The 22,736-nt window shown below is 38.9% G+C and overlaps 1 protein-coding gene across 1 annotated transcript; it reads left to right on the top strand.

Moving 5' to 3' along the window:
• Window positions 1-2,577: 2,577 nt before the first annotated feature.
• Tyrp1 (tyrosinase related protein 1) lies at window positions 2,578-20,959 on the top strand. Its single transcript, XM_032889493.1, has 8 exons — window positions 2,578-2,740; window positions 3,340-3,806; window positions 5,690-6,012; window positions 8,717-8,921; window positions 12,789-12,956; window positions 14,588-14,767; window positions 18,966-19,112; window positions 19,929-20,959. The coding sequence occupies exons 2-8, from the start codon at window positions 3,422-3,424 to the stop codon at window positions 20,132-20,134; spliced, it is 1,614 nt and encodes a 537-aa protein (XP_032745384.1). The 5' UTR covers window positions 2,578-2,740; window positions 3,340-3,421; the 3' UTR covers window positions 20,135-20,959.
• Window positions 20,960-22,736: the final 1,777 nt, after the last annotated feature.

Below are 22,736 nucleotides of genomic sequence, written 5' to 3'. Positions count from 1 at the left end.
TCTTGCCCTTTCCCACACTGATCCAGAGCTTCCTACTTTTCCTCATCCCCATGTCCCTCCCTCTCAGTTCCCTCACTCCTGCTGCCTCTTATGACTATTTTATTTCCCTTTCTATGTGAAATTCAAGAATCCTCTCTAATGCCTTCCTTCTTGTTTAGCTTCTTTGGGTCTGTGGAGTGTAGCATGGGTATCCTGTATTTTAGGGCTAATATCCACTAATAAGTGAGTACATACTATGCATGACTTTTGTGGCTGAGCTACCAAACTCAGGGTAATATTCTCAAGTACCATCCATTTGCCTGCAAAATTCATGATGTCTTGTTTTTAGTAGCTGAGTAGGAAGTATTCTTTTGTGTATATTTGCCATATTTTCTTTATCCATTCTTCAGTTGAGGGACATTTAAGTTGTTTCCAATTTCTGGTTACTATTAATAAAGCTGCTATGAACATAGCATGTGGCCACTGATAAATACATAAAACTTGTTGGACCCCAGCTAATCATGTATCAGCAGGCTGGAACATTACTGAGAATGCGCTTCCACCATAATCAGCAGCTTATAAAACCAGGAGCTGAAACCCCAGGTCTTTGACTACTGGTCAAAATAGTGAGATCTCCTGGGTAGGGATATGACTTTCTAAACTATGAGAGGGAGAGAGAGGGAAACATAGAGGAATAGGGGAGGGAGGGGAGGGGAGGGGGAGGGAGGGGAGGGGGAGAGGGGAGAGGGAGAGGGAGAACATGGCTATTATGTCACTGAAAGCTTTCTAAACATGTAACATTTTTCTCTCCCTTAAGCATTAATTCAAACAGACCTGTCTATCCCCTGGCAGGAAGCTGCTTTCTGTAAACTTTGCAAATACTACGTAATCTATCAAAACATATGTGTTTACATAATGATACCTCTGGCTATTGTCCATCTCACCCTTGAAAATGCCTCATCTTCTTCCACAATAACCCTCATATACATTTTACACCATGTTCTTTGTGTCTTACCTAAAGGCACTTGATGGAGACCACAAAGTCCAGGGAACTAAATAGAGGTCAGAGCAGCACACTAATAACAGAGGATCAGGAGCAGAGACGGCATGGAAACCCAGAGCAAAGATAAAGTGAGTCCAGATGGTTCATGAGTTTTCATCATTCCACATAGAGGTCATGCAGTTTAAACCTTATGAACTGCTTATATCTAGAATTTTCTGTTTAATATTTTCAGACCAGCAAACTACAAAGAATTGGAACCACAGGGAATAAAGCTGAGGAGAAGGACAAATGATTCAATGTAGAACTGGCAAATAAGTTTATTAGTACTAAATGTTAACCTTGAATAATGCTGACAAAAATGCAAAATGATATAAACACTTTAGAAAGTAATTCAGAATTATTTCATATGCATTCTCAAGCCTCAAGATAACAATTCCCCCTATAGATATTTGTCATGGATATATATGTATATATATATATATATATATATATATATATATATATGAAACAGAAAACATTTGAAGACTATTTATAGTGGTATTTTCACAAGATAAAAAATACATAAAAAGCAACCCAAAAGTCCAATAACTAGAGAATGGGTAAATATATTACTATATATTATTAGAATGATATGTCAAACTGCCATAAAAACTATAAAATTTTGCTGTAGTATTTCATAGGCAGCAACCCAAGTACACTTTTGAGACAGTGTTTGGTGGGGGGGGGGTAAATCTAGTCACTGAAGCCTACTTATACAGAAATGGTCATTCATGAGCTTAAAATTGCCTAGAGATACAGAAGCAAAACTAAACTTGTCCCCTGTGTATGGAATAAGTCCCCAACTGAAATGTCCTGGTTTTCCTTTAAGCATCTAAAGGACTGTCCTAGTATGAGTACACATTAAGAGGTTGTATACGTAACTGGCTAAAGCCTGACAACAAGAGAAAAATGACTTCAGGGTTTAAGGCATCTAATATAAAGCACTGTTTAATACAACCCCAGTTCTAACAGATGATGTGACTCTCATACATATGTAAGTAAGGCAGAAACACATATTCTTTTTCTTTCCTGCCTTAATTATAGATATATCCCTAATTGTCTTTTTGGTTGTTAAACACACAGTTGGTTGTTTTATATAGTTTTTGTATACTTCTAGCTTAGCATCAAAAGGCCAGACAACATTGATCATGGATTCTGACAAGCTTTAAAGAGTAATCATGTATTCCAAACTCAGGCTTAAATTTGAATGTTGGCTACATATGTATGAGTTTTCAACTTCCCAGAGATAATGTCTCTTTAAAAGAGAACAACCAAAAGCTAACGGAGGATACAAGTGTTACCCTGGCCTTTGTGAGACTGAGAAAGCAATCCGTCTTGTTTCATCCTTCTTGGTATACAGATAAAGAAAAATAAAATCGCTACAATGAAAACAAAAGTTCTTCAGTGCCTCTAATACATCTTCCGAATCAGTGTGTCTGACCTTTTCTTAAGACTTTAACCATCACAAGGAAACCAGTGGGGAAGGAGTCATGTGCTGACTGAGTAGTTAAAGGGCAGGAGAATTCACTGGTGTGAGAAGGGATTAGTGAGAGCTGGAAGAGAGGACCAGCCCCTGCCAGCGTGAGTGATCTGGCTTGGGATTTGCTGTCTGGCAGAAAACCACATGCAATTAACAGCTGGCATCAGGGGAAAAGCGGACATCCAACACTAGCTCTGAGGGAGATCAGCCGAGAAACCTTCCAGGAGTTGACGGTACTGGTGAGCCGCTCTGTGGTGGGTGTACTGTGGCCAAAGCTCTATGAGGATGAAGGAGATTTGCTTACTATAAACCTGTTCTCCATTCTCCTTTCATATCCGTGGTTAAATATCACTAAGGTAGTCACCTGCTAGTGGATACTTTTGCTAAATGACATCTAGGAAAAGTCTTTTTAGACTAGACTGATTTTTTTTTTGTTAAGTATGTGTCTGCACATGGATCTGTGCATGAGAGCAGGTGCCCAGGAAGGGCAGAGGTGAATTCTCTAGAGCTTCAGTTACAAGAAGTTGGGAGCAATCTGATGTGGGTGTAAGACTCTGAACTCAGTTCCTCTGCCAGAGCAGTATACGGGCTTTATAGCTGAGCCATCTCCCCAGCCCTATTGTTATGGCTAGAAATGTTGAATAAGAAAACTCAAATACCAGGAGAGTGGATTCTGTGATCTAGACCTGATGCCTGCCAGATATTTAAAGGTGAATAATTGTTTTTCCTTTTGTTTAGAAATGTCATTTCACATGAAAGGATTCCATTCAGGAGTGGGTTGACAGAGTACTCAAAACAACTTTTGCAACTCTGTTTTGCTTCTTTTTTTTTTTTTCAGCTGTATTTTCATCTCAGTACCCCTCTTCTCCAGCAAAGAGCAGCATACCAGACCTGTGTCCTGCACTCTTGACTCTAGAAGAATGAAATCTTACAACGTCCTCCTCCTAGCCTCTCTCTTCCTTTCCCTGATGCTGCTTTGTCCGGTCTGGGCTCAGTTTCCACGAGAGTGCGCCAATATTGAGGCTCTGAGAAGTGGGGTGTGTTGTCCAGATCTGTTTCCTTCCTCTGGACCAGGGACTGACCCCTGTGGCTCATCGTCAGGAAGGGGCAGGTGTGTGGCTGTGACCGCAGACTCCCGACCCCACAGCCGCCATTATCCCCATGATGGCAGAGATGACCGAGAAGGCTGGCCTCTGAAGTTCTTCAATAGGACGTGTCAGTGCAATGGTAATTTCTCAGGACACAACTGTGGGGCTTGTCGTCCTGGGTGGAGAGGAGCTGCATGCAACCAGAAAATTCTCACAGGTGAGTGGAAAGGCTACGGAGGCAGTTTCACCGAGTTAGACTCAAGGCTGTGTGAATCCTGAATCACAGTAAGTCGGAAGTCACCTTAAATCCTAGAGTTCCGCCCACGTTTCCCAGTTGAGCAAACCAAAGCTTAGAAAGTTGAAGAGATGGGTCTGGTATAGAGGCTTGGGACTGAAACCCACACCTTTTAACTAATAGTATTTCCATAAGTCTGGAAAGATGGCTTTGTGGATAGTAAAAGCATGTGCTACCTCAAAAAGAGAACCTCATTTCAGACACCCAGCACCTACTTAGGAAACTGGGTGTGGCCCCTTGTAACTGTATTAAGGATGGGAGAAAGGTGAATCTCTGGAGCTTTAAAGCCAAAAAGTGATGAACTCCTGTGAGAGACCCTGTCTCAAGAAAATGAGGTACAGAATGATAGAGGACACCTGACACTCTCCTCTGATGTTCACATACATGCATTTGTCCCCTCCACACACTCTCAGTATTTCCTTCAAAAACACTTAGGCAGTCCCTATGTGTCAGGAACTGATTTTTGTGTGTACTAATTCTTGTACATTAGATTCAGAAAGATCAAATTCAGGGATCTGGACATTTAGCAAACAAAGCACTCCCACTGAGATCTAGCTAGCTCTAAAGACAAGAGTCTCTCCTCTCTAAGCAGCCCTGATAGCTCACAATTCCTCACTGTAGTGATGGGGTTCTAGCATTTTAGATGCATGAGCAGTGTGTGCTGTATTAACAGTAACAGCAATAGTACATGTGTTAGACGCCAACTGAGGGTTTCCCAGACTATCTGTCTTTTGAAGTATTGCTATCATCCAAGCCCTGGCCTAATTGATTGATGTGTGTGTGTGTGTGTGTGTGTGTGTGTGTGTGTGTGTGTGTGTGGTGTGTCTATGTTTGTGTGTGTGTGCACGTGTGCATTTGTGTGTCCCCATCCTCTTCATGTCTTTGTAAGTCAGTTCTTTTTATCCAAATATCATATAACATGAAAATTAAGCTTAAAAAAAAAGTGTGCCAAAAGACAGAAATTCTCTGTTTTAACCACTAGGCTATGTTTGTCTGCCTGTTTCTCTAAGACTTATGATGTTTATAAAATAGAAAATTCCACTGGTGAGGGTGATACACATCTTTAATCTCAGCACTCAGGAGAGAGAGGCAGGGGGGCTTTCTGAGTTTGAGGCCAGCTTTGTCTCTGTAGTGAGTTCCCTGATAGTCGGAGCTACACAGGGAAACCATGTATTGAAAAAACTAAGAAAAAAAGAAGTAGAATTTTCTCTAAAAATGCCAATAATGCACAGAAATAAATATGACAATCTTTATTTAACAATGAATGATAAATCTGCATGTAATACTGAAGAAAGCTTTTAGAAATCCAAGAGCAAATTGCTGAGACAAAGAGGGGAATGAAGAGAGATCAGTCTAAACACAGATTTAATTAAGAGTATTTTTAATAATACAGATAGGACATCTTTAAAATCATAATTCCAATAGTATCCAGACTGAAATTTTTGAAGCCCAACATGGTGTTCCCAGTGGAAATCTCCATACTGCTAACCTTTGTTTTAAGCACAAAATAATGAAACTGAGGTTGAAACCATCTTCAGGCTATGTGTGTAATGAGGTGTATATGAAACAAATGGATTTTACGTTTAGCTTTGGACCCAATGCCTTAACTATAATGTATAAGAAAATATTTCAAAATGTGCAAACTCCCAAGTATATCTGGCCCCAAGCATCTTGGTCATGATAATCAGCCAAATAATGTACAAAAGCCCTGAACAGGTCTACATGTGGCCATTAATGGCTACTGGAGGCATAGTATGTTGTAATACGATTGTGCTAATTTTGTCTTAATCTTTTCATGCTTAAAGTCAGGAGAAATCTTCTTGACTTAAGTACAGAAGAAAAAAGCCACTTCGTCAGGGCCTTGGATATGGCGAAGCGTACAACTCACCCTCAATTTGTCATTGCCACAAGGAGGTCAGAAGACCTGCTGGGACCAGATGGCAGCACACCACAATTTGAGAACATTTCCATTTACAACTACTTTGTTTGGACACACTATTATTCAGTCAAAAAAACCTTCCTTGGGGCAGGACAGGAGAGCTTTGGTGATGTGGATTTCTCTCACGAAGGACCAGCTTTCCTCACATGGCACAGGTACCATCTGCTGCAGCTGGAGCGAGACATGCAGGTACGCTGACTCGTGGTTCTGAGGTCCCTACATGTAATTCACATTGTACTGAATGACAAAACGAGCCATGGCAAAGCAATCACATGATCAGAGTACTCTAGACTTTCAGGTAAGATCCTTCCTACACGGACTCTTCAATAGTTTATTAACTGTTGTCTTTTGTGCAGTGAAATAAAAGTAATGTTAATGATGTGGGGGGGAAATGGAGACCCATTTAGGCAAGAGTTAAAAGTTTGGAAATTTTTATAGCTTGATAACTGAACAAAAGGACTTGTGAAACAAACAATCAAACAAAAGACCAAAAACAAACCAAAACAAAAGGAAAAACCTCACTTTCGGGTCTTCTTCCTCTGTGGTATTAAGCAGTTGCCACACCTTGGGAGTGGTCTACCTGCATTTCTCACCCCTTTATCCATGCATAACCATCAAAACAGCTGATGGTTCTACAGCCTAAATTCTTTCATTTTCACAGAACTGTATTTTCTATACTCCATACAGATTTTAGGGCTTACAGAAAACCCCACTCAAAATCATCACATAACTGTAATGGATATAATGTAATGTAATGGCTCTAACTCTAAAGAAATAACTGATGTGTTCAAATTCTTGAAGGTAGTAATCATTTCACTGTGTGTATGTGGATATATGCATACATATTTTATATACCATATTTTTCCAAAAGAATCTTGAAATGACATATCTTTAGACATGAATTTCCAATGGAAAACTAGATTTTCGAAGGGAAACATAAAGTAGACCTCAACTGAAGCATAGTGACATCAAGGGTTTTCCGTTTGGTTGGTTGCTTCAGTTTGGTTCTAAGCAGATGTACTCAAAACAAACTATTGTATCTGGTAGTGTATCATTTTATTGCCTTTTCACTAATAAACTACTTTTTGGGAAAATATTGTTAAAGGGTTGTGAGTTTAGCTCAATGATAGAGCACTTGCCTAGTAAGCACAAGGCCTTCAATCTAATTCCAAGCTTAATATTAGTTCGTTAGCTAGCTAGCTAGTTAGTTGGTTTGTTAAAGGTATGTACTAAAGGTATGTACTAAAACTGCCCAACTGAAACTATTTATTACTGGATCTCAATTATTAACTCTATAATAATTATTAACTCTATAATAAAGCTCTATAATGAGCTTTTTCTCATATAAAACAACAGTCATGACTCTGTCTCAAAGTAAAACTCTTACAATTCATTGAAATTACCTAAAGACAAAAAAGAAACCTACCTCTCCAGACTTATTTGTTAATTCACTGAGTGCTATGCTGCTATGCTAACATTTCAAGACAAAATAATGGGCAGAAGAGACAGAAATAATGTGCTACAACACAGAGTTAGAGTTGACAGGAGTTTGTGCATGTGCACCGTGAGGGTGATTGAACAGCCCATCTAGTCCTCTTGGCATCATATTTTAAAGCTCTGATTACAAGAAAGACATTTAATAGATTGTGAGTAGATAAATCTGTCATCTGTAACTGACTCTAGATCTTCATTCCCTCAAGACGTTTTCCCAATGGCTCAACAAAATGAAAGGGCAGGTGGGAAGTGTCTGAAAGCCGCAGTTCTGCATGTGTAACTTCCACCTCAGTGACTTACATTTTTTTGCCCACAGCACAAGGCAGGCAGCATATGAGTGAGCCCAAATGCCAGCCGCCAAACACGGTTGTCCTTGATTCATAATGAGCTTGAAATTTTTCACTAACTTTTGTAAAGCACAATAACAGCTTTTGTATGCATGATCTAAAACCTTGGAGATCAATAACTAAAGCTACCCTGAACAGCTCCTGACTTTCTAAAACACCCAAGGATGAGGAGATGCTTGCTAGAAGGGAGCTACAATTAAAGAGCAGAAATCGCCAGCTGCTTGAAAGACACAGAAGGCAAAAGCAGTTCCACACTAAAACTCCCCCCTCTGAAAGTAATTCCCCAGGGGTTAAAAGAAAGGCAAATGAGAGAAGCAGTGTTTTAAGGAATCCAATAAAATAAGCATGTGTCCTTGGTCTCATGCATTTTCAGTAGCATGTGAGATGGTTTCAAAGTGGAAACTAGGTCATCGGTCTTAAGAACAATAGGCACAGAATTAATTCCTCTTCTGCTGAGCATTTCGTCTGCTAGCTTCGGGCAGATGCCTGTCTTCCTGATTCGGCATTGCAGTGTAGGTCTCTAAACAAAACTCCTTTAGTGCTTTGCAAATAGAGTCTGCGTGAGACAAAACATGCAGTCTGTCAGCAAACCAGAATCTAACTACAATCATTCAGACCATATTATAAACAGGACCCAAAATTGTATCACTCCCCAACTCATTCCAAAGCTGAGGTCACACGCTGCTAAGATTTCACAGTGTTTCAATCAAAAATAAGAAAGTGCAAGAGATAGAAAAATCAAGGCTTGTGGTATAACCAGTAGAAACACAATTATCTGCCAATAATGAGAACTATGTTTTTCCCCCAAATTATTTGGAGAAATTTCTTCATGAAGTGAGTGTCATTGCTTCTACTGCTCATTTGACTTCCTGAGCTAAATTCTGAACTTTGTTCAATGAGGTCTTTGGCTCTCTGAGATCCCAGACATTATTGGCCCACTCACTGGTTCGTTAGCATGTAGAGAGCTAAAGGAATAGGACACCAGGGCCAGGCAAGCCAAGACACAAGATGGAAGTAGAAGCAGGAAACACTAATGGATTTCTGTGATCTAGGAGATGCTGCAGGAGCCTTCTTTCTCCCTTCCTTACTGGAATTTTGCAACTGGGAAAAACGTCTGTGATATCTGCACTGATGACTTGATGGGATCCAGAAGCAACTTCGATTCTACTCTTATAAGCCCCAACTCTGTCTTTTCACAATGGAGAGTGGTCTGTGAATCCTTAGAAGAGTACGATACCCTGGGAACACTTTGCAACAGTAAGAGCAAAATGACATCTACTATTCACAATTCTTTATTCTACAAGACCTGTGCTGCCTGTAAGGCCCTTCTTCAGAATGAAATCTGCTATCCCTCTTCAGAGAATCAGAGCAGGTGCACACTAAGCACTCAGGAGACTCCAGGCCATCCACAGGGTGCTCCTGGGAAACACAAAGTACTTGTGCATTTTATTTCTTTTCTTCAGCAATCCCTTCAGTACATTTCTAACTTCATTTTCAAAAAGCCTAGTGTAGATTAATCCTCTTAATATGCCCAGCCCTGCTTAGCAGTCATGTGTCCTGGGTTGGAATTTCAGTGAAAATGTCTCCCAAGAAAATCTGAAATGTGTAAAACTTGTTTGGGAGTGTCTCTGGGAGCAGAACAAGAAGAGAAGCAGAGAGGGAAAAGTCTATGTTTGTTCAGCCTGAGCACTAAAATTCAAAATGGATCCCTTTCCCAGGGATGCCCTTCTGAATAGGAAGACGTAGCAACAACAATGCCTACAGACTCACTATTCTCAACTCTCCTAAAGAAGGTGTCCACATGTCTGCCCATTGTGCCATGGAATATGTCTGCTCTATACCAGCCTCTTCATGAGCTTTTCATCTTTTTCCATGAAACATAGTTACCCTCCTTATGCTACTAACCCAGTCTTAATTGTTGGGGTTCTCTACTTGTTTCTTTTTCTTCTTTAAGCATTTCTGGATATCTTTAAATACTTGGTTTTCCATATGAAAATTAGAGTTGTGATTTATTATTGCATTTGTGATACATCACTCTGCTTGTATTTTATTGCTTTAGAAGCTTAAAGAGAGAATAGTTATAAATAAATCGAAGGAACAAAGTACATTTTCCCCATTAGGAAAGCATTTTGCTGTGAGTTAATATTTTTAAAAATGTGCTAAGACATGAAAGTTTCCTTTAGAAGTCTAACACCTGAGCTATTGGTTCCACCTTGTGACAGAGGAATGAAATTGAAGGTCAGCATATCCCCACATACTAACACGTTCAACTTTCTCACCAGACTGCTAGATTTAGGGCTGGGGGATTCTAGACATTTTCTAACCATGCTGATGATTAGACACAACTCTGTGTGTGTGTGTGTGTGTGTGTGTGTGTGTGTGTGTGTGTGTGTGTGTGTGTGTTCATGTTCATGAATGAGTCTGCAGCTATACATGTATCTATGTGCATATAAGCCATAGAACACCCTCAGTTGTCATTCGTTTGGCTTTGCCTACCTTTTTATTTTTGAGACAGTGTCTCACTGTACAGCTCCAGCTGGCCTCACTGTGTAGTCCAGGCTGGTTTCCGACTCACAGAGATCCAACTGCCAGACTACTACTGTCTCTCGAGGGCTGGGATTAACACCAGGCTCCAGGATCCGCCTAACTTTCAGGGAGGCAGGGCAATGTTTCTGACTCATCAATGGCTCATGACCACACCTGTCTCCACCTGCTTGATGCTGACATTGCAACTGTTCCCTAAATTATTTCATATTATTTTCTGTGGTTTCTTGAATCAAACTCAGCTATCCTCCCAGCTTAGAATTAATAATTTTATAAGAGTAAATGTATAAAAATGTAGCATAAGAGAAAAACATTAGAGTGGAAGTATTTCATTTTGCCATAGCTTTTCCTATCATTCAATTTAACAAGCCTCACAACATCATGAGACGTTAAAGAGTGCTTATTCTGGGTTAAGCTAATTTTGAGACTACTCACTGTGACAATTCAAAATGTAAAAATCAAACATCATATTTATTGAGCACAGTTAACAGAGCTGGAAAGATCGATCCTCAAGTATAAGCTCATGTTGCCAAGACTGACTAACTCAATTCAATTCCTAAGACCCACATGGTCACCTCTAATGTGGACACACACACACACACACACACACACACACACACACACACACACTTACTTTCAAAACTCAAACACAGTAAAGAATAAAGGAAAACAGCCTGTACCAATCACATGATGTGTCTCATAGAGTAAGATTCTTACTGTGTCTTGTTCAATTATTTCTTTCATCTACGCCTGACTGAGACGATGTTATTCATTTCTATAGTTTCATTGACATCTTCTTCAGGAGACTGGTGCATCATGTCCCTCCATTAACCTTTCTTTAGAGACTCCATACTTCCATTGCTATTTCCTCGTTTCCCTGAATTTAGTGGGTGGAAAGAGTGACTGACACTTTCATTCTTTCAGCCCTCATAAAACATCTGCAGTTCATCAGCTGAAAAGCATCGGGTTGCCCTTTACAGCATTTCTCAAACCTACTTTTCTCTTGGACATTCTTAACTTCTCATCGTTCTGATGTGGAAATTTTCAGGCCAATAAGTCATAGGACATTAATAGTTGAGTTGGCAGAGGTTGTACATAGGCAAACTTATATTCAAAACCACTGGGGGAAAACCTAAAATGACTCAGTTGGTAACTTTTGCTAGCCAAACCCTCAACCATGAAACTCCATGAACATGAACTTCGGTGCAGTTGCTTGCAACCAAAGTGAACAGTATTTTTCCTTCATGGGACTTATTGATGATAATTCCCCAAACAGTAATCCCCAAAATACCATCTTAAAGTCAGATGTGAGATTTAGTGGTACCAGGAGGATTTTTGAAGATAGTCTATACCCCCTAAATGTGTGTGGGCACTGCAATCCTAATACAGTTCTAAGTTTTACTGCTGTGATATTTAATGGTTGTTATGTTAAGGTAGCAGGCAGGCAGCACTGTGCTAAGAATTCAATAGAAGACATTTGTAAATGAAGAGGAAAACAAGCTGAAGTTGCAGTGCTGTCCCTCACAAGCCAATAGATTACTTGCTTTGTCCCTATGGGGCACTCCTGAGATTGTCAATCACTATGGAATACTCATGAAAAGTGCTCTGAACCACTCTCACCCTGCCCCATTTACATAAGGCTTGGTACTTGACTTCACAATATGGAGCTGCTCTACCTTCTCATCCTTCTGACAGTTAGCTCGCTCCTTGTAAGCTCTTCTCCCAAAGAGATTCCTTTTTACAGCCACAATAAAGTATGAAGCAACTCCTTGTCACCAAGAAAACACAAGGCACGGTGCCAGGAATAGTGAGAGAGTTCATGTTCTCGTGAGACAAACAGAAGGAAGCTTCTGGAATTTTGCTACTTCTCCTATTAAAGACTAGTCGTTTGCAAAATCTTCCTGACTTTACCTTTGTAAATTCTTCCCCAATCATTCAGTAGTTCAGAGTTCCCTGTAAATCTACTCTTTATTTTCTCTCTGTCTTTGTGTGTGTGTGTGTGTGTCTGTCTGTCTGTCTGTCTCTCTACAACTACCTCCCTTCTTCTCTTTCTTTACCTTTCTCCCGTATTCTATACCATGCTTTAAACAGTTTAATGATAACATTAATTGATTTTTTTTAAATGGAAAACCATCAGTTGAATGAAATATGCACAATATTCCAATGAGATTTGAGGATTTTTTTTCTTATTTCTCTGAGACATAACAGATGGCATTCGAGTGATGTTTTATATATAAATGTGAAATATATATTTTCAGTTTTATTTCATTTTATAAAATTATTTATAACAAAATTCGGTTTCTCGTGTACTTACATTCTTGTCCTAAAGCTTGTTGTAACTTAGCAGCACTCAGACCAACGTCTTTCAGCATGATTAGTTTTTCCTTCCGGTGTTTTTTCTATATCAGGTTGTCTCAATTCACAGAAGTAGGATCGCATAATTCAGATAGGTTTCACAGTAAACATGTCTTTTCATATTTCTCCCATAAGGATCTATTTTTCAATGTCTTCACTGTATTAAGAGAGCAATGCTCAGACCTGTAGAAATTCTTTAACTGAGTACATGCTTTTCCTCCCCAGGCACTGAGGGTGGTCCAATCAGGAGAAACCCAGCCGGAAATGTAGGGAGACCAGCAGTACAGCGTCTTCCTGCGCCACAGGATGTTACTCGATGCCTGGAGGTTCGTGTGTTTGACACGCCTCCTTTTTATTCCAATTCTACAAACAGTTTTCGAAACACAGTGGAAGGCAAGTAAACAAAATTGGTGTTTTGAATTAATCTAGTTAGGAGAGCAAGTTGGAGTGTCCCAAATCAGATGGCTTTGAAAAGGCTTTGAAAGACATACCAATCATGAGGGGTCACATGAACTGGCTGTTGATTTTGATTCAGTCACAATCTGGTTCAAAAGTAAGGGGTCTCCATAAAGTACCAGACTCCATTTGACTAGGAGAGAAAAGCCATGGGGAATTATCAGTTTAAATGTTTAAATATCTAGAGCCTCTTTAACTTTAGTGCCTGGCAGTTATCAAGCCAGCATAGGTAATAACGTTGTGTTGCTGCATTGACAGGTGACTTCCATAATTATAAAATTATTTCTTTACAAAATAAGACTAGCAGTTCTTGTATGTACCAATTACTTGACGGTCTGAAGGTCTGAATGCTCTGGTTTCTTGGGAAGTTTTATTTAGGGTTCAATACTTTGTAACAAATTTTAAGGTCTATAACAATTTAAATAAATGTCTACTGAGGTTTAACTTGATTTTCCTCATTTCATAACAACTAAAGTAACTCGAAGCTAAGAAAATTCACAATTCATATAGGTGCAATGACTTTCCTAAGATAACCAAAAATTCAAATATTAGATAGATAGATAGATAGATAGATATTCAAATTTCTAAGAGGATATAAGTATGCCTTATTAATTTTAAGTTTGTTACTGTTGAAATTAGGTACACCAACCCCCTTCCTTTCCTATGATCTGAAATATGAAGACATAAATCCAATTGTTACTATTAATACTGTGCCATTTAATCAAAATTGTATACTCTACCTATGTTCATTTAAATGGGATTAACTGACTGACAAAATTGATTCAATGTTTACTATAATATTTACTTCCTACAGATAACTAAACTGGTATCTGTAAAGCTAAAGTGCTCATTTCTTAGAGTAATATACCGTTTCCTGACTCAAAAAATAGAGAATAAATGTACTGAAATGAATACGTGAGGGAATGTATATTCGTGGCCATTCAACCCAATCAGACACACTTAACTCGATCCCTAATCACAAGCCTTTAACTGCTTTCTGACCTACTTGGCATTTATCCTCGTCTGCCTAAATAGGTAGAGGTACTGTGAAAATTCCCTGAATATTTTGAAAGTAACCTTCCCAGATGTTTAAAACAGTATAGAAAAAGTAGGCAAATGGTGACACTTTAGCATCACACAAAATTAATTCTCTAAAAATAAACATACGGGCAGTCATTGAAAAGGAAGAAGGTAGGAGAGGGTCCAGGACACTGACAGTGGAGTTCCCAGGGGTTGCAGCCATAACTGGAGAATTTCCACTGTCTCTGTTTCCATGCAGAACAGTCTGTGCCCTGTCAAAGTTCAGCATTTTTACATTCTGACCGTTATCCTTTGCAGGTCATTTTGTTAACCTAAAAGCTACATTTGAAATGCCTTGCTACCAACTCAGGACTAATGTAGTTCTGAGTATAGCAAGCAACTGTCATCAGCCATTGCTCCAGAGAGGCAACACTGTTACATTAAGACGATATTGAACGTGGCAAGCTTTGACAAATTTTGTCCTACTTTAATCACTGCTGTTGACTGTCAATGTTGTCTACTATTTTCATCCTTACTTTCAAATGTAGGTTACAGCGATCCCACGGGGAAATATGACCCTGCCGTTCGAAGCCTTCACAACCTGGCCCACCTCTTCCTGAATGGGACAGGAGGACAAACCCATCTGTCTCCCAATGATCCTATTTTTGTCCTCCTGCATACTTTCACTGATGCAGTCTTTGACGAATGGCTAAGGAGATATAATGCCGGTGAGAGGCTTTCCTACGTTTTCTGCATGCTTTGCAAAGAGTTTATCCTGAAGGTGTAGTTATCAATTTAAGCTAGTCCTTGACACCTACAAAATATGCTCCAAAATAAAGATACAGTAGCTCTCACATCCATCCCTTGCCAAATATGCAAAACCACCTTGAAAAGTGCAGAAGTCTTTCAGTACAGTAGCCAATGAGATGACACTAGAGGTATTTTTGTCATTAAAAAAAAAAAAAAAGATGACTACAATATATCCCAAGTTTTTATATTTTCCAACAAACCTTCTCATTGCCTTTTAGAATAAATGGAAAGATGTTGCAGACCTTTTCTGGAGTTCCACAAAAGACTAAACACAACATATCCATAATCTGCAGTTCTGTGCTGTCTTACTTAACGGCATCACAGTAATGGAAATTTGCTCAACTTGAAAAGTTAACCATTTCTCTATCGTGCCATAGGAAATCTCTGTTAAGTTCATTCCAATGCTTTCTTTAAAGTATTATTTTAGAGACCTAATTTACTGCACTTCTACTCAGCTAAGAGAAGTGCAATGCTTTTCCAAACCATGAAACGACTTCTACTGGTTTAAACATCATAAAATGTCATACTTTGAAAATGTTCTGCATATTAGTTTCCATGCCTTTATCATGCACACACAGAGCTGAAGGTTGGCTCTCTGTGGCTGTATCTTTCCAGAGAGGGTATTCATGCCTCTTTATGTGTGACAGAAACCTCTGTTGCAACCTGTTCCAGACTACTAATCTATGTGTTGGTCAAAATATATTCTTCTGTCAGAAATTGCTTAAGAAACAAGTTGCCATATATGGTAGTATCTATAATTCTGGTTATCAGAAGTTCGAGGGAGAGGATTTAGAGTTCAAGGCCAGGCTATGCTACAAAGAGAGGTACTGGCTCAAAAAAAGGAAAATCAGACAGGAAGTTTACACATAAATTCTTTAACTCTCAGTGTTTTATAAATTGGTATACGCAATTGGTATCCTGCATCACATTTTATGTGTATTTACATATATAACAACATTGGATCCAGAGGAACCATGCAGAGAGAGAAAGATACTAGATCTGGAGTGAGCTTTGGAAACCTCAAAGCCCACCCCAGTCAGAAACCTCCTCCATTAAGGTCACACCTACTCCACCATGACCATGCCTCCTAACCCTCCAATCCTACTTTCTCAATCAGCTCTACTCCCTGGTTGCTAAACATGCACATATATAAGCCTATAGGGGGCCATTCTTATTCAAGCCACCATGGTTTCTTTGAGGTAAAATAAGTAAATAATATTTTTATTATTCCATCTGGGTATAGTAATCTAAGATTTTCAACTTCCCTAATTTTGCAACCATAACCTCAATCCTTGATTTATAGATTTTCTTTGCGCACTTTCTTTTTAGCAGACCCTCCACTGTTCAACTTAAAAATTGTAAGAAAAAGGTTGGGCTGTTCCAATATTATTTGTCTCTTTGGGTATGATTAGGTAGATTGTTCTTATTATAGCACTATATAAGATGGAAATAATAGATTAAGGAATTAGCAAAATCAGTTTTTGTTACATATAGGCTTTGGGAAAGTAGCCAAAAATGTACAGAATATCTATGTAGCCATTCCCAATGCTGTGAATATTAGGCTTTTCAGAGTAAATGGAAACTATTGCTTGTTAGAGATTTCTAGAAACTGTTAAATTCTACCTTTCATATTCTGGTTGAAAAACAATAATTGCGCATTCCTATAAATTTGTTAAAAATTCTCCACATCTAATTTCAAGGACATTGATGAGCCATTGATGGAGCTCTGTGCAGTTTAAGAATTCTCAGCTAGGCAGGCAGTGGGTAGAGAAGGGCCTTAAATAAACAGTTCTGAGGCTGTAACTTTTTTCTGATAGAGTATGATCTTAAACGATAGAAGAAAATCAGTGCTGAAACTTTGCATGAAAACCAAAAGTGACCAATCAGATACTTTCTCAAGGATTCTATCTATTTCTGAGTGAATGGGAAAGGATGCTGTGAAGCCATGAGATCAGCAAGAGTAAGAACTGGGAGAATTTCTGTAGAGTCCCACAAAGCAGAAAACTTTTTGAAAGTCCTGGAAAGAGCCCAGGAACAGAAAGGATGGGGTTGTTTTTCCAAAATCTATCAAAGGTTTTAAACATTTCGGGCTCTTCCTCAATAAGAATTTTAGTACTATGAAAGTCAGAAGTCAGAATAACAACATTGAAAACAGTATAACAGGCGGCTATCTTACAATGGGATGTCGCAGCATCCTATTGTTGACATAAAACAGTGTAGCACAACACATCCGAATGCTCTCTGTTCACTCCTACTCATGAATTTTTGTGGGTTTGATTGATTGTTTATTGTTTTGAGTCACAGTTTCATTATATAGCCATGGCCTGGAACTACCTATGTAAGACCGGATGGCCTCAATTTCACAAAGATCTACCTGTTTCTGCCTCTTGTCACTACTATTATAAATATGAGTAACATACAATTCAATATCATTCTTCCATTACTTTAGAATTATGTATTCTTTTAAACATAGTGTTCCAGAACCCCATGCATTCTTTTCAGAAGCAGCAAATTTGTACATTTCCAAAATGATGACTTATTCTTGAACTAGAAAGGGATTGGAGCAATCACAAATCCTTTTCTGAATATTAATTGAGCACCTAATGTTTCCTGGACAACATTCTAAGCACCAAATATAGATCCAGAACTCAGAAGTACTGTCCTACTTGAATTTTCCTACCTATTGGTAGATACTAGATAGACAACTATAAATAAGTAAGCCAGTAGAAAGTGGAAAGTTATAGTGGGTAAATAAAATCAGAAATGAGATTGGCTAATGGAAGATCATCCTCAAACAAAGGAATTTGAAGGAGCTTGATATGGCTGGAGCAGATGAGCCTTGGAAAGAGGAAATGGAAGGAAGTGGACTCTGCAGAAAAATGGGAGGACATGCTCACTGCATTACAGCCTTGGAGAAATGGGGATCTTTATAGGATCTTATAGAAGGAAGTTACATGTGACCCAACTGTGAATGCTGTTTTTGCTATTACTCCTCTGCTCATTCTAGTGAACTTTATTTCATCGCAGAAGCAAACTGAATTGAGAGTAAACAAGTAGACAAGTGAAATGCAAGTTTAAAATTGGAATTGAATTGTAAACTTCAACATAGAACTTTCATAGGTTACTAATACTACAACAGGATGTGGGGCTTTGAAGACTGGAAGATGGCTTCTTTGCTCAATAGACCAATACATAGCACTGGCAGTCTCTCAATATATTTAAATAAATATTTTATCTCTTGTAGTACATGGTAAAGCTAAAGTCAGAGAACTATGAAAGCCATCGCCATTTTGGTACCTGAATTTTTCTCAAAGTAAATGCTGAACCATCCTTTGATGACTCCACAGATACCAAGTCTCCTGCAGGAGGACACCCTTCACCTTTACTGGCCTCTTGAATGCCAGGTGTCCTCAAAGAAGCAGTTAGTGCCCCTCCTAGGCACAGATCGAGCTCTGATTTGGGGGTATTCTGTTTGGTGTTTAATAGCACTCATACAAATACAGATTAACAGGAAAAGAACCTATCCTTATTTTTATTCTTAATCACAAAACCCACTAAAAGATAAATGCCTTCTTTTTAAATGGCTGATTTAGATAGAAGAAGGAAAGGAGACAGCAACGAACAGTGTTCTAGAGATCAGATTCAAATTTTAGGAACCTTTTGTTAACAGTAAAACACGAGAATAAATTTAAGACTGATTTCTCTCAAAGTAAACTGAAAGAAATAGACGTATTAAACAGATACAATTAATTGGGGTCAAGGACAGCCGTCTGTCAAGTTTGAGTTACAGACCATAATAGAGAAAGGGCAGTTCTGGTTCATCATTCACTGAAAAATATGTTTCGTGAATCTATTTAAATTAAGTTGCGTGGTTTTGAAACTGAGGACCTGAGAATCGTATACAGAAGTATAACTCACATTCTATCGAGACAAGTGCTGGAGTGCTGGTGCCACATTCTCCCTGTTCTGCAGAAACACTTGACTTGTGCCTGTACTTGATGTAAACTGTGAAAACACGTTCTATGTGTTTCTTGCACATTAGCCGCCTTCAGAACATAGTAACTACTCTGATATCAACCTTCTGTCTGCTAACAAGCTGCCTTTGCAATGTTTTAGATATTTCTACCTTCCCACTGGAAAATGCCCCTATTGGACATAACAGGCAATATAACATGGTACCATTCTGGCCTCCAGTTACCAACACAGAAATGTTTGTTACTGCTCCAGACAACCTGGGATATGCTTATGAAGTTCAATGGCCAGGTCAGTTTTGTCAGTATGTTTTTTAAGCCCCGCCCCTTGTCAGTATATTTTTACTGTGGTGTTCTCCAGAAGCAAATGTGTCATCTTGAAAGTAATGTCCACACAGTTCTGAGTTTAGTGTGTTCTATTGGATATGAAGCTCTCCCATGAATAAAAACTTGGGAATAAAAACTGAAAAGTTATCACTTAATTAGTACTCACTTTGACCCAGGACTGAAATAATTGTACAGCACTTTATCTTACTTGATCTTCATAGTCTTTTCAGATGAGTATTTTATTTCTCATTCTGCAAATAAAAAACCTCAAACATCAGAAATTAGTTCTAATACTGTAAAGGTTATGTTTCAAGTAAAGGAGACCATCAGTTTTAAACTTAGACACCTGTAAAAGGAAAGATAGCTGAAATATTCAAAGATTCTTTTCTGGGATTTTACAACTCAAGACTTTCAACTGTAAATTTTCCTCAACAAACAGAACCTAGAGAAAGATCAAGAATGTGGGACTTGAAAAGGCTAGACCCTAGAACTAGCAATTCTTCCAACAGCCCATTAACCCTGGGCAAGGTCTCAAGTCTTTGAACTATTATGTCTTTAACTTTAGAATGGCAATAACATTGATCTTAATGTAGCTCAGTCACAGAAGGAATTGAGGAGTAATTTTGAGACGGCAGGTACTAGTCTCAGATAATATGGTCAACGAAAACTAAACACGAGGATCTCTCCTACAGTGCCTTGAACAGTGCCTAAGTGTACACTGTCTATTTTTGGTGATAATTATTTTAATATTTCTTTGATTCTCATCTTATTTTTCAAATAGGTCAGGAGTTTACTGTATCTGAAATCATTACCATTGCTGTAATAGCTGGGCTGTTACTTGTAGCTGCCATTTTTGGGAGTGCTTCTTGTCTGATCCGCTCTAGAAGCACCAAGAATGAAGCCAACCAGCCTCTCCTCACTGATCACTACCAACGCTATGCTGAGGAATATGAAGAACTCCCAAATCCTAATCAATCCATGGTCTGACACCTGCCTGCCTGGCCTCTCATGCAACAGGTTGGGAAGCAACCTGATTGAAACACAGCCGTCAACCGCATTTCCTTTTGCTACCTTCTTTCCTTTTTACTATAGATGTGGTGTGGAATTAAAGCATCGCTTTGCTTTTCAGAGATGCGGATTCAGAATCTTTTGAATGGGTTTTAATTATTAGTTCTATTGAAGATGACATATTGTACCAGCCTCATGATATCCGAGAGGGTAACGTGATTCTTTGTGGTATGCTGTGAAGAAGTGATGCTTTCTGTACACAGGAAAATAAGTGGTGTAAAATCTACACTTCAAATATATGATTGGCCAATCTTATAGAGTGAACATGGGAATGCATTGCCATTGCTGGTACTAATCAAAAGATTTAAAAGCAGCCAGGTTGACTGGTAAAATAAATTACATAACACTATGAACCAATAGAGCCCTGATTATCTTTCTGAAACTGGTCTCATTATTTTGCTGTCAGTATATTATTTGGCCTCAGGTGCAAGACCACAACAAAGTCACAGTCCTTGTCACACGTTGTAAAGATGAAAGCTTCGTTTACTGGAACACAGCTGCTACTGTATATTTGCTACTGCGTACCCAGCTCAGTTCTCTGGATGGGAAACTGCCCCTGCCACAGTTCACCTCCTAATTCTAATGTCTTAGAGGCCTACAAGGAAGGTATAATTCAGAGGACACGGTGTTCTGTGCATCTTATCAAACGTTGTGTTTCATTATTATTATAACAGCATTATTTCACCACTTATCAGCCGTCTGTGTATTTCAAAATAAATACGATAAAATCTTGTTTCATTGGTCCCAGGTTTTCAAAATGCTTTCTTATTTCCATCTATCTTTTGTTAAGACATCTAACTCTGTTGTCCCAGATAACCTGAAACTCTCTAACTAGACCAGACTGGTCTAAAGTTCATAGAAATCCAACTGTCTCTGCCTTCCCCAAGTCCTGGAATTAAAGAGTTGCTCCACCTCTATATTTACCTTATATTTGAACATGATATGCATTTTTCTTCAGTTTTGTCCTATTAAACAATGTTCCAAAGGTGAACTATTCAGGCTACTCATAACAAATATTCTAACTAAAACTGTTCAAAAGAAATAATTGCAATAATAATCGTAACCCAACAGAAAATGGCTGGTTTGATATCTCAGCTTACAATGGAGAAACAAGATTTAGTTACATTCACTAGGTGTCTTTATTTAAGCAGTATTAAGGCTATGTAGAGAAAATTTAGAATGGAATATATTAAACGATATAAAAAATAGTGCTTTTAAATTTTTTAAGTAGCACTATTCACTTGGTTCTCTTCACTCACACCTTACATGTTAACATATTACATATTTATAACATTTTAGAGATGCTTATAAACTTTGGTTTTATTTGCTAAAAGTAATTGTCTTCCTGGAGGCTTACTGCTGAATAAGCTCAGCCTTCTTTCTCTCTCTTTCTGAACTCTGGCTGTCTCATTCAACTCGGCTGCCCTGGCTCAAAGTCCTCTCCAAACGGACTGGTTCAACCTGGCTTTTCTTCTGGCTCCTTCTGTCTTCACCTGCAACCTGTCTCCTCCCTCCCTCCCTCCTCCTCCCCCTCCCTCCTCCCTCCCTCCCCCTCCCCCTCCTCCCCTCCCCCTCTCCCTCCCCTTCCCTCCCTCCTCTTCTTCTTCCTTCTTCCTCTTCCCTCTTCCTCCTCTTCCTCTCCTCCTCCTCCTCTCCCTCTCCCTCTCCTTCTCTTCTCATTCTCTCTCTCTCCTTCTGTCTCTTCTCTTTCTCTGACTCTACTCTACTCCCTTCTCAACCCCTTTTCTCATGTCCCCAAATTAACAATGCCTGGTACCTCAGGGATGGGAGAGGGGATGCCTCAGCATGGGCCTGCTAAGGTACCCCCACCACCACACCATACCTGGTTCTATAAAACATATTTTTGGCCTTTATAAAATATATCAACTCTGTCTGCCCCTCAATTAGACATCACTTTCAAACATAGGTGCTTCCTTCTATAAACGAACTTTACCTTCATTGTTTGGGAGTAAGGTGTGTACTAAGGGTGTATCGGTATTCCAGACAGATCACCCAGACCTAAAATGTCTGAATATGATTCCTTGCCAAAGCAGCCATGTTGATGGATTAAAATTCCTCTACAGGAGTTACTATGTAACCTAAGTTTTTAGATAAAGAATTAATGAAACTAAACACCCTCCACTTCATATTCTGGATATTTAATATTTATTCATTTGGAAACATGTGTTGTTCACATACTAAATCTCAGTGACAGTTCAAGGCACTGCGAATTTTTGGGGAGAGTCAGGATTGGAAAATTTAGAAGGTCAGATTTGACTTTGGCTTCAAGGAAAGCCAATGAATTTAACAAAAGCACAGAAATTTGAAAGAGCACAGGACATCCAAAAATATAAAGTAGGTCAATATGGCTACAGTGTGGCTTTGGTGGAAAAAAGTAAAAAGGTCGATCAAGAGTGAAACTACTGCATGCAATCCTGTACATTTGGAAAGTCATTCTATACAAAATGAAAAGCAGCAAGACCAGCCAGTGGTGGGAGAGTCATATATGAGATACATCTAT

The sequence above is a fragment of the Rattus rattus genome, chromosome 1 (assembly GCF_011064425.1).
Source record: "Rattus rattus isolate New Zealand chromosome 1, Rrattus_CSIRO_v1, whole genome shotgun sequence".
Taxonomy (NCBI): Eukaryota; Metazoa; Chordata; class Mammalia; order Rodentia; family Muridae; genus Rattus; species Rattus rattus.
The sequence above is the reverse complement of the archived record's forward strand: the minus strand, read 5'-3'. Positions and strand labels throughout refer to the sequence as shown.